The sequence below is a fragment of the Alexandromys fortis genome, unplaced genomic scaffold (assembly GCF_014885135.2).
Source record: "Alexandromys fortis isolate MF-2015 unplaced genomic scaffold, M_Fortis_MF-2015_v1.1 scaffold_2_1_26212458, whole genome shotgun sequence".
Classification (NCBI taxonomy): Eukaryota; Metazoa; Chordata; class Mammalia; order Rodentia; family Cricetidae; genus Alexandromys; species Alexandromys fortis.
In genome coordinates, this window is record NW_026067930.1 from 19,491,564 (window position 1) to 19,509,492 (window position 17,929).

General features: G+C 41.1%; 1 protein-coding gene and 1 long non-coding RNA gene across 4 annotated transcripts in view; one reads left to right on the plus strand and one right to left on the minus strand.

The window, feature by feature from the left end:
• Samd12 (sterile alpha motif domain containing 12) overlaps positions 1-17,929 on the plus strand; it is a 364,536-nt gene that overhangs the window by 153,659 nt on the left and 192,948 nt on the right. The window contains exons 3-4 of one of the 3 annotated variants that reach the window (XM_050145136.1): positions 1,531-1,630; positions 1,958-2,528. In XM_050145136.1, the coding sequence (XP_050001093.1) occupies positions 1,531-1,630; positions 1,958-2,061 (204 nt within the window). In that variant the 3' untranslated portion in view covers positions 2,062-2,528. Of the gene's footprint in view, positions 1-1,530; positions 1,661-1,957; positions 2,529-17,929 lie in introns of those variants that run through there. The other 2 variants (XM_050145134.1, XM_050145135.1) reach the window with 2 other exon arrangements.
• Positions 1-17,929, minus strand: part of LOC126503439 (uncharacterized) — a 29,361-nt gene that overhangs the window by 8,108 nt on the left and 3,324 nt on the right. Inside the window, exons 2-5 of the long non-coding RNA XR_007592291.1 lie at positions 16,893-17,054; positions 7,906-8,086; positions 6,261-6,396; positions 2,610-2,823 (exon numbers count right to left, since the gene is read on the minus strand). This is a non-coding gene — a long non-coding RNA (uncharacterized lncRNA). The remainder of the gene's footprint in view (positions 1-2,609; positions 2,824-6,260; positions 6,397-7,905; positions 8,087-16,892; positions 17,055-17,929) is intronic.

The following is a 17,929-nucleotide window of genomic DNA, read 5'->3' on the forward strand; positions in this document are numbered from 1 at the left end:
CGGACCCTATGGGAGGGAGCCTTTGGCGTTTAAACCACCACACATAATGAAGTAAACAGGGAAAGCATTATTTGTGATTCTTTTGTATGTGGTGGCATAAGGAATTATTCTATTAGGAGCATATTAATAAAAAGTGCTACTCGAGTATTTGCATACTCCCTCTCTCCCCATTTCTGGGTGAATATCTCACTGTCTGTCTGTCTGTCTGTCTATACCATTTTCTCTTAATACAGTTTTTTTCTTAAACTTGGAACATGGCGGGGAAGGGTGGTAATTACAAATTGCAAACTAGAAAATGCACGTTGTGTCATAATTCCTTTGCCGTAAATAATGGTTAATAATAAGTAAACAAAGAATAATTGCAGGCTAGACCTACTGCTTTTTGTTGAATGTTCTAAAACTAAAGCAAGTCTTTCTCTGTAAAATAAAAATAAAATGTTCGCAAGTATTTGGAAGATATAATTCACACGCCTGCCAATTTAAGACCTTCTCCTTGCCTTAATCTAACAGGTTGGAAGAGTAATGAAATCATACCTAGATATCTGTACCAATGAGAGTATTTTAAAGGATTCTTGATGCTTCAGCCCTATTCTTTGGGCAAAGACTGGTTCAGAATGATAAAAATAAAACCATTGACCTAGAGCTTTCAGCTAGCGTAACCTAAATTTTTGGAATCCATGAGGGGAAAGGCAGAGCCAAGCCTTATTAGTAAATGTATTTACAACCCATCATTCATCAAAGGCTGAGTCTTTCACATCCTGTCTTTTGGGTTTTTTTTAATTTTTTAAAAAAATTTAATTTTAATTTTTAATTTTAATTTTTAATTTTTTATTTTAATTTTTATTACTTATGCTCAGTTCCCTAGGAGATCAAGTGAACAGTAAGAGGTCTTGACCAGGTAGCTTCTCCATAAGGCCTAAGGACTCCCATTATCTTATTACGATTCCCCACATGCGGACAGAATTGACTCCGTCTTTCCCGCTGTGCCATGACTAATGTTCCCCGGCTTCATGGGACCACCCTGAGTCCAGAGCCCCAAGGCAGACTAGCGCTTTTTAGTATGCTGGCATCTGAGTCCACTAACATTCAGTCCTGAAATAATTATTCTCACCTGCTGGGGCAAGTGATGAAGTTGGCAACAGGCTTGTCAGGGAGAAGAGATAGACACATCCAGCAAAGAAAGGGCTTGACGATGGCTATTTTACCCCTAACACTTAAGTACCTGCATAGAAACCCTATTATCTTGTTGTTATGACATTTAGAAAATTCTACTTTCAAAGGGTATTTTCCCAGTAGAGATAATAACTCAAGGATGAGTAAAATTTTCATTGCCTTTTTCTCTTGCACGTGTGTGTGTGTGTGTGTGTGTGTGTGTGTGTGTGTGTGTTAGGAGAAAACAAGAGCTGTATATCTTTCTTCAGGGAATCTAGACTTATTGTCTTTCTCAAGCACACTGGGATGTTGAACGTTTGTGCTTTTCCAGGCGTGGGGCGACATTGACAGACACTCCCTTCCTTCTTTCTCCCGCAGTCAGCTACGGTGAAGCTGTCAAAACCAGTGGCCCTGTGGACGCAGCAGGATGTCTGCAAGTGGCTGAAGAAGCACTGTCCAAACCAGTATCAGATCTACAGTGAGTCATTCAAACAACATGACATAACTGGTAAAGTCTGCAGTATCCAAAGACTCTCCTCATTCCCCTCCCCACTTCCCCGCGCCCATACAGCAAAACAGTAGCTTCCGGCTGAAGTTTCTTGCTAGAAGGAGGCTCTAGAGCAGGCAATCAACTCCAGACCACTTGAGCCATGGTACAGAAGGAATCGGGTGGTTCGTAGAGAAAAGTAGATTTTGACTATCTAACACAAGTTTGTGGGGTTGGGGGCGGTTGATCTGAGAGTAAACGAGAATGCATCCGTCCTAATGAAAAGAAGAAAAGTCTGTCTAATCAACTTCATTTTAGGATCAGCGTGGGGATTTTGTGAAGATGAAGACTCTCTCCGTGGAAGAATCTTTCCTTGTTTTCTGCTCATTAAATCAAGCGTATTGACTTTGCTGACTGATTAGCTACATATGTGAAACTAATGATGTGGAAGAGTCAATAGGAGAAAGTCACTTTCCCTGCCAAACCAGTCCTATCCTGTCAATCATATGGCTGTGAGGTACACTCTACTTTGTTCCCGCCCAGAGGTTGTCTAAGTTTCTGAAGTGAAGTTGTGCTTGCTGCTGTCGCTGAGATGAACACATTGACGTCACGTGGGGAAACAACATTTCCATCGAGGGTGTTAAAGCCTTCCCTTGAGAGGATAAGGAAGTGTTTGGGTTCAGAAAAGCAGGGAATGGCGTGGGTAAGAAATTGCTGTCCCCACCTTCGTGCCCACCCCTACAGTAAGGAGGAACATATCTGAACTTGATCTGGGCCTAGATTCCGCCTGTATATTGGCAGCTCTCCTCCACAGCCGTGCATGGAAAGATAGGGCTGAGGAACTATGGGAAGAAATGCTTGAGATTCATGAGTCCGGCCTAGAACCTTCCTTTCTTCTGATGGAAAACTGAGCCCCTGGTGGGAAAACAAATCGCTTGCCTTGGGATAGCCAAGCACCCCGTATACAAACCTTTTCCCCAAGTCCTCGTTCTACCTTGACAAACGTCCACCTTTCTCGTTCTGATCACTTCTATTACTTTGGAGGAGGGTCCATTCAGGAAAATGTACTTCCCTTGAAGTTCAGTTTTCCCATGCATCTCTGCTGTGTGGAGCCGAGCTTCCACCTCCCCCAAATAAAATTTGCCCGAGAGTTCTTAAAGTACATTCAATGGCATCCTTGAACCCTAGGAAAACAAGAAGGGGGTGTGTCAGGTGGAGAGGAGGGTGTCACACAAGAGCAGCTCCCTCCATGGCTGACTTACATGCTTCATTCAGTAAAGAGGGTTATCAAGATTTTTTTAAAATGGTCAACTGAGTAATTTTAGTCTTGCTACGTAAGTAATAGGAAATTGTACAATAAACATGCCCAAGTATATATAGTTCAATTCGATTTGACAAAATAGTGCATTTCTGACTCAAAAAAGTTCATTTTCTATACCCTCTCCCCACCCCAGATACTGCTGATGGCCCTTTAGAATGAAATCCCTAGAACTCTAAAGGTAGTGAGGAAGCATAGCCTCGAAGTGTTTAGATTTCACATTCTCTAGTCCCTTGTCTTAAAGTGTCTGCACAAGGAAAGCCCACAGAGGATCTGTTGATCTACTCCAAGAGTGATCAGTCCATCAGTAACTCTGCCTAGCAGATAGCCGTTATCTCCATCAGATAATGGCTGCTTATCATCCTTTAATCATCCTTTAATTCCTGCCTGATGGAGTAGGGACAAAGCCTTTTCACCGTCTAACTTGCAAGGAGTGGTATCAGGAATTATGGCGTGCCCTCCAGAGACAGATGAGTCTTGTAAAGGCTTATATAAAAAAGGACAAACAGTACCCTCAGAGCTAACGACTTCAGAGTGGAGGAAATAACCAAGTACTTGGCTAAGTGACCTGAAATAAAGGAAGGGGCGTGAGGTGTGTGTTGTAGAGTTGTCACACGGATCTAGACTGAATCTTTGGTCTCCTCAGACACCTGTGGTGTCAGTAAGCCACGACACGGGTCTGAGCGCAAGATAAACTGTTTACTCTGGCAAGTTATTCAATCTCACTTCTTTGTCTCCAAAATAAAGACAGTACTTAAAACATCACAGAGTTGTGAAAATTAAATTAAATATTATAGGTAAGCCACTAAGCCAACCCTTCTACCTCTAAGACTATGTTCTTATTTATTTTAAGTCTTATCTGGAATTGTGTAAAAAAAAAATCCCCAGACTTTATTCTAAGATCAACCTATTTCTGGCAAGCAAAGAAAGCAGGGAATTATTTGGGGACTTGGGGAACAGAGAGAATGATTTCAGACTAACATTTGGCCCACATCTTTTTGACATTCACCTGTTGAAAGCCACAGAACACCACTCCCTTCCCTTGTTCTCTGACCTTGGCTCCTCTTCAAATAAATGTGTAGCACCTAAATCATCCCAAATCCTGTGTGACCAGAAACTAGCTTCCAGAATTTATACCGCTCTGCAGTAGCTGATCACCTGACATTCAATGCTTTGGGAACTCCAGTACCCTCAGAGTCTGTGACGATAACCAAGGAAGAGAAGTTCATTCAAAATAAAAATGAGGCTAAGAGCATAGCTAAATTGGTAGAGTGCCTAGGTTGTCCTTCACAAAGCCCTGGATTTGGTCCCAGCACCACATAAAGCAACTGTGGTGGTATACACTGGTAATCTCCCTACGTGGGAGGTAGAAACAGGAAAACCAGGTGTTCGATGTTATCCTCAACTATCTAGTGAGTTATAGGCTAGCCCAGGACACATGAGACCTGGTCTCAAAACAAAAAAAAAAAAAAAGCAATTAAAATATAATGTCATGGCAAGCCTCAATAGCTTGTGCAACCCATAGAGTAACTTGGAGAAATGGCAGGAGCTGCTGTCAGGAACAGGCGGGAGCCCAGAAGTGCAGCCTCACCGTAGCTCCATGCACATGCACTGCAGGTTGCTTCACGTTTAAATGAGAGAGATAGTTCCAGTACCTCTCTCGTGGTGCTGTTGAGAAAGGTGACCACATCACGGGACACATACAGTAAGTATGGAATGCTGCAGTTTTCCCATGTGCTGTCCTGGCTTCTGAGAAAGCAGGCCACACATACAAGCCATGTTGTATTCATCCAGCTCTATTATCCGGAACACTGGAAGAGTAGCACCCAGAGGGGAAACAAAATGGTTTGGGCTGGTACGTACCCTGTGCTACTCTGAAAGGCTATGAGCAAGATTATTCACCTGTCTGTCGAGGGATGCTGTTCATTTGTTTTTCCTTAAAACAAGGACACAGAGGTTCTTGCTCACAAAGGGAACATGTTCTGTCAGTCAGTGTAACATTGTAACATAAGCGCCTCTTGATTTCAAGGCAGCTAGTTCAATGGTGGTAAAATGAGCATCCATTAAATGGAGAGAAGGGGAGAAGCAGTGGGCGGGTTTCCTCAGTCAAATTACTCTTGATGTTCTTCACCCCAACTTTTAAGACACAGTAAGCAGCTCCCTCAGTAGCATGAGAGTGACGTTTAATTTAAAGGGTCATCGGGAAGATTAAATGGGATGGTGTGTGGGAAGGGCCAAACTTAATGCTGACAAGCAGTGGGCAGGCATTCATTTAGCAAGTGTTCATGGAGCATTTGGCTCTCGGTGGGTTTGAGAAACAGGGAAATTAGGTAATGGGGGATCCATGCGGGTTGTAGGGGTCCTGAAAATACTGTCACACCATTTTGTGTTACCTAATTCTGAATGGAAGGAGCTGTTTTTTCAAGTCTGGGTTGTAGATAACTAATAGTCCACTAACCTCTCACTTTTGTATGCCCTTCTGCCTTAAATACTAATTTTAATTACTAATAGGATACAATTATTAATGATTAACAGCAGCTGAAACTATTTAGCGGAACTTTTGTGTTTTGTAAGGCCTGCATTCACCTAACTTTTATTGTACTGTGAAGTTTCTTTGCTTACTCTTCTGTGCCCAGTTTCTAGGCTCAGCTTCGTCATAGATGTACACATAGGAGAGAATAGATGGAATTTTTAGGGTTCTGTATGGAAGGCCTTGAAAAAGAAAAGCCAGGACTTGGGTAGAACAAATTTTTATCTATTTGCATGCAAATTATGTCCACAGAGGTTTGCTGACTCCTCAGCTTCTGTGGAGAAAGTGATCTTGGCCTTGGATTTGCCCATTGATCTGAGCCATCCTAACCTGTAACTGGGTCTGCTGCTTGGTTCTTTTTGAACTAATTATTGCACTTTATCTGTTTCCTCAGTCATGAATCAAAAAAAATTCTTAAGCACATATTAATTTTTGTATGAGGAAACGATTTCAACTTTTTTTAGACAATCTCTCACAAAGTGGCCCTACCTTGTCAGGAACTTGCTTAGGGACTACTTGTCCTTACACTGATAGCATCCTTTCCCCCTCAGTCTCTGACTGCTAGAATTACGGAAGTGTGCCATCATGCCTACCTTGATTTTAACCTGTTTGAAATTTACTTGTAACCTTAAAACACTTTTGTATTTATACTGTTATGAGCAATTCCACTATACTAATATTTTTCTTATGCCTTTGTTTCAAGGACATTGAATTGTAACCAGATTTTCAGTTCGGTTGTTGTAAAATCTAAGAAAAAATATGTTTTAACTCACCAGGGCGTCAAAGCCTTTATAATTTCCTTTTAGGATTTCTGATAACTCCGTTGTGCTCAGAAGGTACCTGCTATTTTGTGGCAGATGTGTTTAATCAGACGAGAAGTTACTTGTGTTAATTCCCTGCAGAAGCGTCCTTAAAGAGAAGGAAGGTGGTCAGAACACTGGAGAGACATTAGGATATATAGATTGAAATCATCAGACTAGGTCTGAAGGGAAGACATCCACCTGTTTTTTTCTCTGCTTGCCAGATTCCTTCCCTAGCTTCCTGGGGCCTGGTTTGGAATGCTGATGAAGAGGCTCTGTTAGGCCTAGGCGTAAGCTCACAGGCAGTTTTCAGATTCCCTTTTATGCACAGTTAAGAATCTTTTCAGGTTGGAGGAGATTTCAGCCCCTGGCTGTGCCAAGTGTTCCTGTGGTAGCTGCTAAGTCACCTCAACTTCTCTGGCTTCACTGGCTTCAAACCCAGTATCTGTGAGGAGTCTTTTTTCCTGCCAACTTTAAAGACTTATTTTCATGAGCAAGGCACTCGCAATTTCTCAGAATATAAAATATTTTTAAGCTACCTTGAATATATGTATGAATGGTTTCTGTTGGTCTGTTTCATGCAACAGCATTGTGAGTGCTTTACATGTCTGCAGGAATAGATCTTTTGAATATCCCCTGTAGGTGTTCCTTATTTATTCATTCTCTCTCTCTCTCTCTCTCTCTCTCTCTCTCTCTCTCTCTCTCTCTCTCTCTCTCTCGTGGAATGGCTTCTACCATTACCTTTCCCCTTCTTCCACCGAGGATCATGGTTAACACAGAGGCTCACAACTGGTCAAAATGCAGAGAATAAACACGAGTGGAGCGCTCAGTCACAAATGGGACATCTATCTAACACCTCCTCTCCAAGGCTCAATGGTCGTTGTTGAGAACAAGGTAGAAAGATTGCAAGATCCTTTGATCAGGAAAAATCAGGTTGAAATGATGTTTTCTGAACTTGGCAGGACCACTAATATACTTACAGTAGCCGTGGTTGTCTGCATAAGCCCCATTTAAGAGGATGCTACTCAATATCCTTGCATGAAAGATGAAGAGGAACCTTGCATCCTCTCCCCTCACTAAGCTGCTATGGACTGTGTGTGGTTTCTATAGTGGGCAGAATCCGTTCTCTCTAAGGGCATGGCTCCTGGTAGACAACCACACTACAGTGCGTGGTCACAAACCCAGGATTATATGGACAGCACAAATTGGGGTTGATGAGTTATTTTTTTAAAGATGTTTGAAATGGGATGTAGGTGGGGACAGATCTGAAGGAAGTTAGCAGAGGGAGCTGGACATGAATATGATCAAGCTATAGTGATGAAATTCTTCGAGAATTAAATAAATGAAAATGTCTTGAAATACACTAGTGATATTCATGTCCCTAAAGTTTGATTGTTCTGCTTAGACTGTGGAGGAAAGAGAACCACTTTATCTTTTTCAGTCTTTTTGAATGTGACTCTATGCATTCACTGTCATTGTTCTGTCGAGTGCTGATTTTTATGAGCCCCTTTAACCTTCTGCAGCTTCTCCCTTTATTGTGGGTTCTTCCCCATAGGAACCAATGCGTGTGTAGTTAACAAGTGTCAAGAGAAGTGGAATAATAACTTCTGTGACGCACCGATGAGGACACTAGTGTATTTCCCGGCATAACCACAGGAAGTGCGGAAGGATTTCACTGCGCTCTCTGCCTGTTTCTCGTCTTCACTCTCCTTCCCCTGCATCTTGTGGTCTTCTTTTCTCTACCTCTGTATTTTGTGCCGTTCTGTGCTTTGAGTGCCTCTTCAAGCATTTCTTCATATCTGCACGGTAAAATACCTAACATTAGGACCTGAGTTGTCTCTTATGATGTTTCAGTAAGAGCATTGATTTTAAGTCTTAATTCTTTTCAACAGAAAACTTACTCTCTACTTATTTATTGACTTAAAAAAATTCTCAGCATTCTTAAACCAAGGGTTCTGGGCTTAGGTTTCTTGATTTGGAGGCTGTAATCGACTTTTCTAGTTGGAAAGGACTGTCAGTGCTGCCCAAGGTTTATTTAGCCAATGGAAAAAAAAAACTGTTCAGAAATAAACCCAAAAGTTGTAAAAAAGACATCAAAATATTGACATTATCCCTGATACTTTTAATGGCTGCCAATTGAAATTTTTCCTAAATGAATGTACTAAGATAATTTTCCCTCAAAAGCAGGCATCCCATCACTGACATAAAAAAAGAAAAGAAAAAAAAAGACTACCTCAGGTTACATGCCAAGACAGAATGTGGCACTGGGCAAGCACATGCCATCCAGAGGGCAGAAAAAAGCCTAGGAGGATTAGTCAGGCAGTCTCTAATCATCAAAATCAAGATGATGTCCCCAGGCAGTCCACCCAGGTAGTTCTCAGTCTCCCCTCCCCACTGTCCTCCATGGATGGGCAGTGCTCGCTTGAGCACTTCATGGTGAACTGCGGAGCTAGAGAGTTGACTTAGCAGCTAAGAACACAGGCTACTTTCTTAGTTTGGTTCCCAGGCCCGCATAGTGTCTGTAACTCCAGTTTTAGGAGATCTGATGCCCTCTTCTGGTCTCTGCTGGAACCAGGCACATATACAGGAAAAAATTCACACATGTGAAATAAAAGTAAATAAACCTTTTTAAAGGTTAAAATAAATATTTCAAAAGATTAGCCTTTTATGACATCAAGTAATTCCCAATAATTAGAAACTTCACATAACTGTGAAGATGAAGAATAAAATACAAGATAAATGGAAACTTTGGAATTTCATGGTAATAGGAACAATTTCATCAAATGTTTATTTGATGTAATAGTGACAGAACTGAAAGGGCAATTGTTCCATTAAATAGCCATATGACAAAAAAAGAAGAAAGACATTATTTAAATGAATTAAATTTCCATCAAAGAAGTTAGCGAAGGAAGAACATACTAGTGCCAGAGTGGAGGGTCAGAAACCATACATTTAAGAGCTGAAACTAATAAAGGAGAAAATGTGCAGACCCTAAAAAAATTACAAAGATTAATTTTGATAAAATGCCCTAGATAGACTGAACAAGAAAAAAAGACAATATCAAGAAAGTGGTTTAATCACTAAATTTTAGATAATTTAAGTATTATTATACGATTAAGTGTGCTATTATCTGATATAAACTATGCTTATGCCAATACATTTAGTAGCATGTGAGAAATGTGTGCAAAGATGTTTATGACAATACATTTAGCAGTATTGTGAAGTGTGCAAATTTCCCCCAAAATTCTTAAGTTAAAACTGACTCCAGAAAGATAGACAACTTAATTAGCCACATATTTCTTAGTGAATTAAATTTATGCTTAGAACTTTCCACAAAGAGAAGCCTAAGTCCTGGAAGGTTTCTCAGTCGTTGGCAATGCTAAACCTTCCAGTCACTCCAGGAAGTAGAAGGAAAGGTGTGTGTGGAGGGGGGATCCTTCAAATCTCAGAATAACCATTATCAAAACAAGAAAAAAGATACAAGAATGTTATAGACTCTCTTAATACTTGTAATTATATAATTAATATAGACCTAAAATTTTTTGATAAATGTGATCTCAATTTTGCCTATAGAAAGTATCATACATGCACACAGCGGGGAGAGAGCTCTGAAAAAACTAGTCTTGTATTTTTGAGGTTAGTGAAGTAAGGTCAGGAAGGTCAATATAAAACTCTACTGTAGAATGAATGGAAAAACTATTTTTCCCTTTTTCTTTTTTTTCTCCTTTGTTTTGTTTGATTGTTGAATGAAGAAGACCTTACAATGTTCCTCAAAGAATAGAATATACTTTCATTGCAATAGATGAAGAATAAAATTGGCAAAATTTAACACTTATTCATCACAAAATGTCTCAGATAAAAAATAAACAAAATCTTTATGATAAATAGTATCTATAATAAATGTATAGCTAACTGTTTAAAAAGCTAGATTTTTTTTCTCCTAAAACTCAGAGCAAAGCAAGAGGAGATATTCTTCCCATCTACCAAATATGTGCACAAGATTATGAATGGGAAACAAAATAAGTAAAAAAAAATTAAAGACACAAGAATTATAAAGGAAGAAATAAAACTATTATTTAAGTAGAAATATTTATACAATATCAAGGACACAAATAATCAAGGGGAATTCTTACAAGAACTAATAATTGAATTTAGGAAACACACAGAAAATAATAATATGTAAAAATTAATATAAAACATACTTAACTATTCAGAGAATTACAAAATATTAAGCTGGGTAATGGTAGTGCTCACTTTTAATCCTAGCACTTAGGAGGCAGAAGCAGGCAGATCTCTGTGAGTTTGAGGCCAGCCTGGTCTACAAGAACTACTTCCAGGACAGCTAGGATTGTTACGCAGAGAAAAGTCAATTATCACATTTACTCACTCATAAATGGTTTTTAAACATAAAGCAAAGAAAACCAGACCACAAATCACAATCCCAGAGAACCTAGACAACAATGAGGACATTAAGAGAGACATCCATAGATCTAGAAAAAGACAAGATCTTCTCAGTAAATTGGGATCATAGGTACCTTGGGAGAGGGTTGAAGGGGATGGGAGAGGTAAGGAGGGGAGCAGAGAAAAATGTAGAGCTCAATAAAAATCAAGAAAAAAAGAAGAAAGTTCTTATTTGAGCTTAGGGTTCCAGTGGATCAGAGCCCATCACCTTCACTGAAGGGAAGCAGATGGGCATAGAGGGTGGAAGAACAGACTGAGGGCTCACATCTTAATCGTAATAAGGAAGCAGACACAGGGTGCTGGGAATGGCAAGAGGCTTCAAGCCTCAGGGGACATGCATCCCTCAACAAGGTCATACCTCCTAAATCAGCACAAACAGTACCAGCAACTAGTACCAGCATTCAAACCTCTGAGTCTTGGGGGGGACATATGCATTCAAATCACCACACTGCCTTAAAAAATGACAGTGGAAAGTAGGAAGACATCAGGGGTCAGCCTCTGGCCTCCATATGTGTACACATATGCACACATCCTTTAACACAGAGAGAGACACATAAACACAGATAATACCAAATACGTAAAATCTAAATCTATGAAATTTCTAGAAGAATAACGCACGAGAAAAATCTTTATATCCTTGAAGATAGATGCAGATTCGCTAGCAAGTCCCCCCCAAAGCACAGCTTGAAGTGAAATTGGCAAATTCATCAGAGTTAAACCTCCTGTTCTTCTAAGCATTCATCAAGCCGGGGAAAGGGCCAAGTCACACCAAGAAGGAAGCAGTTTTTAAAGAGTCCTTACAATGCAATTCGTAGGACATGAAAGCAGAGGGAAGACTGTTTGAAGAAAGGAAGTGGACCAGGTGAGGGGACAGGGGTGAGGAGAGGGCAGCGGGGAAAAGGGATGAGCGAGGACAAAGTGTTGGCATAGATGCATGAACGTGCCGTAGTGAAATTCATCTCTGTGTGTGCCAAGTTTGAAAAGTTAACTCAAAACCTTTCTGTGGAAAGGGTTCTCGTAGGGAGAATACATAAATGACACTTTGAACTTAAGAAGACAATCGCTCTGCACAAAAGATACCTTCAGGGAGATGACACTTCAACTGACCATTAGCAATTTACTGAGGGAAATGGAAACAAAGCCACAATGAGATGCCACTTTACACCTGATGTAATGAGAAGCTCAGATACCAAACTAGGACCAAAGGCTGCTGTAGACGCCATATAAATGGCTCTTTTGTGCATTTTGTGAGCACAGTATAGTACCACATGGCTGGCCAACCTGAGCTTTTAAAAAGTTAATCCCAAACTTAAGGTGATGCTTCTATTCTGTTCTGAGAGATTTCTTCAGGGGAATTGGAAATAATTCCTAATAAAGGTTTAAGTCCACTAATATTGGAAGGAGCTTTACTTAGAATAGTCAGAAAGTCTCGCCAACCCTTATGTCTATCAAGAGGAAAAAGATAAGATAGGATATACCCACCCTCACACAACTGCTCAGAGAGAAAACCAACTGCAGATCAATGTCAGGTTTGAAGCACATGTACTGAACGCAATGAGCTCGGCACAAAAGAAGCACACCGTTTGGGATTCTAATTGTATGAAATTCTGTGACCGAGAAGATCCACCTGCAGGTATAGTGGTTGAGTCGGTAGGTCCTGGGGTAGAAAGTGGATGGGAATGGCCTGCCAGGAAGAGCAAAGGGGCTTTCCCCAGTGGTGAAAGTATCTTCTAGCTCTATCCAAAGCTTTCATTTGCTGTTTCAAATGTGTGGGACTTATTGTATGTAAAAGTTATGTATCCATAAGTTGGGTTTTTAAATATTTATTTTATGTTTTTGAGTGTTGTCTCAACATGAATATGTGTGCACTATGTGTGCGTCTAGTGTTCTTGTAGGCAAGAAGAGGGCATCAGATACCCTGGAACTGAAGTGACAGGTGATTGTGGGGCACCACGTGGGTACTGGGAAACAAACCCTGATCCTCTGCAAAAGCAGCCAGTGTCTTCATTGAGCCATTGCTCCAACCTCCTAGGAAGCTGGTTTTTAAGAACTGATGCACTTCCCTGAAATTTCGAACAGCATACTGATTTAAGGGAGAAAATGACAGTATTATCTTACACACTTCTATCCTGGCTACGGTGTCACTTATAATCAAATTGAGTGGATATTGATTTTAGAATCATCTCTGTGTAATAAAGTTATTTACACAAAGATTGAGTTTGTAAATCCACTTTATGCATTTCTTTCCTCTGGAAAGAATAATCTGAATATACAAAGCCATTCTTATAAAGAAAGGCGTAGTCTTGCCATTTGCGCAAGATGACTATCATTGAAGAACAAAACTCCATTGCCTTCTTAGAATTCTGTCCATCTGGTTATACATCAGTGTGTCCAGGACTTCTAGATATCCCCAGTGAGTTAAATTGTGAAACGTTGTCTGGAACGTACAATTATCACCTTTACATCTTATCTATTAACATTTTTAAATTAAAAACTGCTCTCACACCATATTAGAGGGCAGCTTTTGCTTAAAAACAAAACTCGAGATCTAAAACTGTAATAAATTTGGCTTTAAGAAAAACACACATCATTTTAATTTTTCCCATTTTCATCACAGTGCAAGACCACTAATGCAGAGAAACTACTGCAAGGGCACACATTGATTTTCCGAATGCAAGATTCATTTAATATTAGTGCTAACGCTTGGCGGGTTACAGTGAAAGTTGCAACCATTTGAGCTCTTTGCATAAGAGCGAAAGGAGTGTGTGTACGATGGAATGGTCCTGCGTTAGAGGTCCTCTGGCATCTTACATGGTAACGGTTGTTTCCCAGTGACTCTGCAGGCTTCTCAGCCAAGCACTAGAGTATCTTGTGCGCTGATGCCATGTACTACCCAGCTCACTGCCTGGAACTCACTGTTCAGTGCTGAAGAATAAGTAGCTCTTAACAGCCGTGCACATTTTTACTGGTAAGGAAGGAAGGATTGGTGTTTAGTAAGCCACTCACAATATGTGAAGGAGCTAGCTGTGCACTTCTGCACCACTGCACACACCCCCATGCCAACTTGTTGTGAGGACCAGATGGTTAAAACATGGCAAATACTTAGAATGGTACTTGGCACATTGTAGGGAAGGCAGTGAACAGTATTACTGTTATTTAATTTTTTTGAGACAAGGTTTCTCTATGTAACTCTGGCTTTCCTGGAACTCACTGTGTAGACCAGGCTGGCCTCAAACTCATAGAGACCCACCTGTCTCTGCCTCCTGACTGCTGGAATTAAAGGCATGTGCCACCGTGTCCAATTTTCATGATTGCCATTCTTAATCTGTATTTAACTAACTGATAGGCATTTAGCAGGAATGATAGCACTGAGGAAGATAGGATGGAGCTGTCCTCTTAGTGAAGAAGAAACCACAATATCGCTGTTCTATAGTGTCAGTCTGGAAGGAGTCTCTTCCCATCTTCTGTCTGTTTGCACGTTTGCAGTCAGAATCACAAAGCCGATTTGCAGAAGAGAATACAAGTTTCCAGTTACTAGACTATTTCCAGAGCTAGGTTAAGTTGCTCAGGGAGAAGAGGCCATGCATTCTTGTGAAAAGTCCATAGTTTTCTGTATTAGTTACTTTTCTGTTGCTGTGGGAAAAATACCCCCACCAAAACCAACACAGGAGGAACGGATTCATTTTGGCCTGTGGTTTCGTAATGGCAAGAGTAGAAAGCTGGTTGAACCCATTTCATCCTCACACAGGAAGCAGAGAGAAAGAGCAGGAAGTAGGGGCAGGCTGCAAGCCCTCCATGCTGTCCTTGGGGATAGGCTTCCTCCAGAAAGGCTCTATTTCCTGAAGGCTTGATAACCTTCTCAAATGGGGACCCAGCATTCAAATACAGGAGCCTATGGGGGAGAGTTCCCATTCAAAACCACCACCATGACCATCAAATTCCAAAGAGCGGCTTGAAGGTCTTATGAAGATGAACTTTATCCATTTATTCTTCTTCCAGAAGATCCTGTATTTTCCATCACTAGGTTACCTCTATGGGTCTCCTATCAGAATATCTATATTATATATTATGACATTATATATAAAGTATATATGTTGAGATAATATATTAAATAACACCAAAATCTGTGTCTTTTACTTAAATATTGAATATTGAATTTTCTGCTCCCCTTTGAAAAATTAAGTCAATTTTGCCTGAGGTTTCTTCACTGTCCCCACTTGCTTTTTGGCTCATTTCCTCTTAATCCATTTTTTTTCCTTAACAAGTCACTGTGAAAATTGTTTGGGGGAAAGTTCTAGAGTCAGATTGTATCATCAGAAAACCCCCTGTTTTTCTCTCATTTCCCTTTGAAAATTAAAATCCCACATGCTCATCAGAACAGAGACCCAGACCACATGGTCAGAACCCTTTTAACTGTCTTACTGGGTTCAGAGATTAGGCATTTATAGACAGTTAGACAACTGGACCAGGGATTCTTTTCCTCTGGGTGCCATCGTTATCTATCTATGTTACTGATGGAAGACCCTGAGGTCTGCATATGGGAGCTAATTATGTCTAAAAACCTACGGAATTGCCACAATGATGTGCAACTGTCTTCGAGAGGTCTTTGCTAACAGCATTCTCAGGACATTCTTTAAACTTCTATGCCTCCTGTTGATATTTTCTTCAATTACCTTATTAGCTATAGGATAATGTTACTGTTAGAATCAGCTTGACAGGTTTTCTATTTTTGATTGTTATGAACAACCAGAGGAAGAGTGGACCGTGGCAAGTCTGCCGTTTATTCCAATCCCCTGAGAGTTTACTCGTTGTGACCTTGACCAAACCTTTCTTTGTCTTGGGTTTCCTTTTCTTGGAAATATGATTATGGGGATCACAGGGTGTGGGTCTTTCTATGTTGGCTTCAAATGCTAGGTTGATTCTCTTTATACACGTAAGATCCCTAGACTGGAACTTGTGGGCAGGTTCAGACACAGGCAAGAATGCAGCCCCTTAAACTGTCTAATGAATAGGCCTCTGGGCTTGATGCAGGGTCTGTAAGGACTTGAGAAGGACCTCGTTTGTAATTTGGTCTTATGAACATCTCTTAGCTTATGGTGGCTCCCAAACATAATTTCAGATGGGATGAAACCTTGATATTGGGTCTACTTGGCCTTTAGAAGTGTGTGTTGGTTTGAATAGGAATGGCCCCATAGATTTATGTGTTTGAATGCTTAGTCATAGGGAGTGACACTATTAAGAGGTGTGGCCTTGTTGGTGTAAGTGTGACCTTGTTAGAGCCCCCTCTAAAGGATATGGTGTCCTGTAGAGTTTTCAATAAATCTCTCCCACTAGGGAATAGGAACAGTCTGGCACAATGAAGGAGTGGGTCAAAGTATCTTCCCGAAGTCCATCATCTGAGAAGTTAGCCAGGGGAAAAGAGTCCTTTTGCTGCTTTGATGGTTGTCCATTGAGACATCAGTGCTTCGAGCAGCTCTGCAAGGACTGAGTGGGCTTCTCCTGTGTTAATCAGTAATTTAAACAGCTTTGTCTCCTACCTTTAATGCTACACTGAGCTCCTAAGGGCTCGGTAGAGGGGAACCCTGGCCCTGTCATTCCTTACCCAAATGAAGGTCAGGGCATCCTTCTTCCGTCTTCCAGTTCCAGCAGTCATTCTTCCAGTGTTTCTTTTTGCTTACAATAAACACATTGGTCCCTTTCTAGCCTTTTGTGTTTCCCAGCGTCTTTGGCTTCCCCTCTGGGAAGACTTTCATCAATCTCCCTGAGTGCTGCCACCACTGCTCTGGCCAATTTCTTGTTTTGCAAGAATTTGACTACAGAGTCAAAGTGTTTCTAAACTTTGAGCAACATCCAGTAACTGGGACCTCTTCATACCCTCAAACCCTTCTAGCTTATGAACTTTCTTTCTAATACATGGGGCCAATTGCATAACAAAAGCAATATTGGTTGCCAGCTAGTTGGCTAGCACATACGGGTCTATAGGAGTGAACACACCCAGTAAGCCTCACAGAGTCTCTGCAGCAACCCAGCAGGTAACTTGGGGGCTCTTGCGTAACCTTACGGACACTAAAGACATCGGTGGATTTTTTTTTTTCTTTAGCACCTGCCTTCCATCCTGGCAAAAGTTGTTCCGAACATCCTTACCTTTATTTGTGTTGGGGTCCCAGTCAGGTCAGGCAGAGGGAAGAATCCACTCTCCTGGGGCTGCATTGTCCTCAAGAGGTCCTCTTCCTGGTCCAAGGGCAGTGTTTCTACTCTCAAGCTGGCCCTTGCCCTCTCCTCAGTCATGACGAGGGTGGCCAGGAGCTGTTGGGAATGTAAAAGATAAAACTCAAGGAGACTAATGAGAACCTGAGGTTTTTCAGAGGACAGTGAGTTTTGAATTATCTAGTTATTCAGATTATTGATTGAAAAGTAGAAATAAACCAAAAGGAGGGGGATAGAAAGAAAACCTTTGGTCCTGGGCCCACTGGGAATACCTCCCTTAAAGAAAGGATAAGGGCTTCCTCAGCCCCAGGGAAGTTCCTCTGGAGCCCTGATAGCCAAATCGACTCCACATGTGAAGGAGAAAGGGGGCCTGAGGTAGAAGAGAGAAACTACCTTCCTCACCCCAGCTAGGGGAACTTTTCTTCCTCCACAGCATAACCATGGGTCTTACAAGGGCATACGGAGGGGGAAAGGCACCTTCCTCTGGTGGGACTGAGAAAACACACAGAGGTTTGGGTTTCTGAGTAACCTGGCCAAACCAAGAAAATTCAGATCCCCTACAAAAGGACAACACAGGTCTTAACTTCCCCCCCCCCAGAGAGGGGGGGTCTTGCACTAGAATACAACACCGGTGCCTGGTTTGTCATTCTGCCTCTTGCTGTGATAACCCGGTACCTGGCATTAAATGGGCATCTAATAGTGTTGATTGGATTAATTTAGTCCTCTTGCTTTGATGGTCTTAACACTCAAAAGCCTTTCATCACTTCTGCTAAGGACATTATGATTGCTTTTTTTTTTTTTCAGATTTGCCTCCTCTTCCCAGAGTTCATCCTACCCTTTGCTGTCCACAGCTTCTAATAATTGTTCTCTATTGACGTTCTAGTCTTTCTTCCCGTGTCATTCTTAGAGAAGTCCTGCTTTACGGTTTTAAAGAGCTCCTCGTTTGGAACTACACTAAGGCACGGAATGCCGTC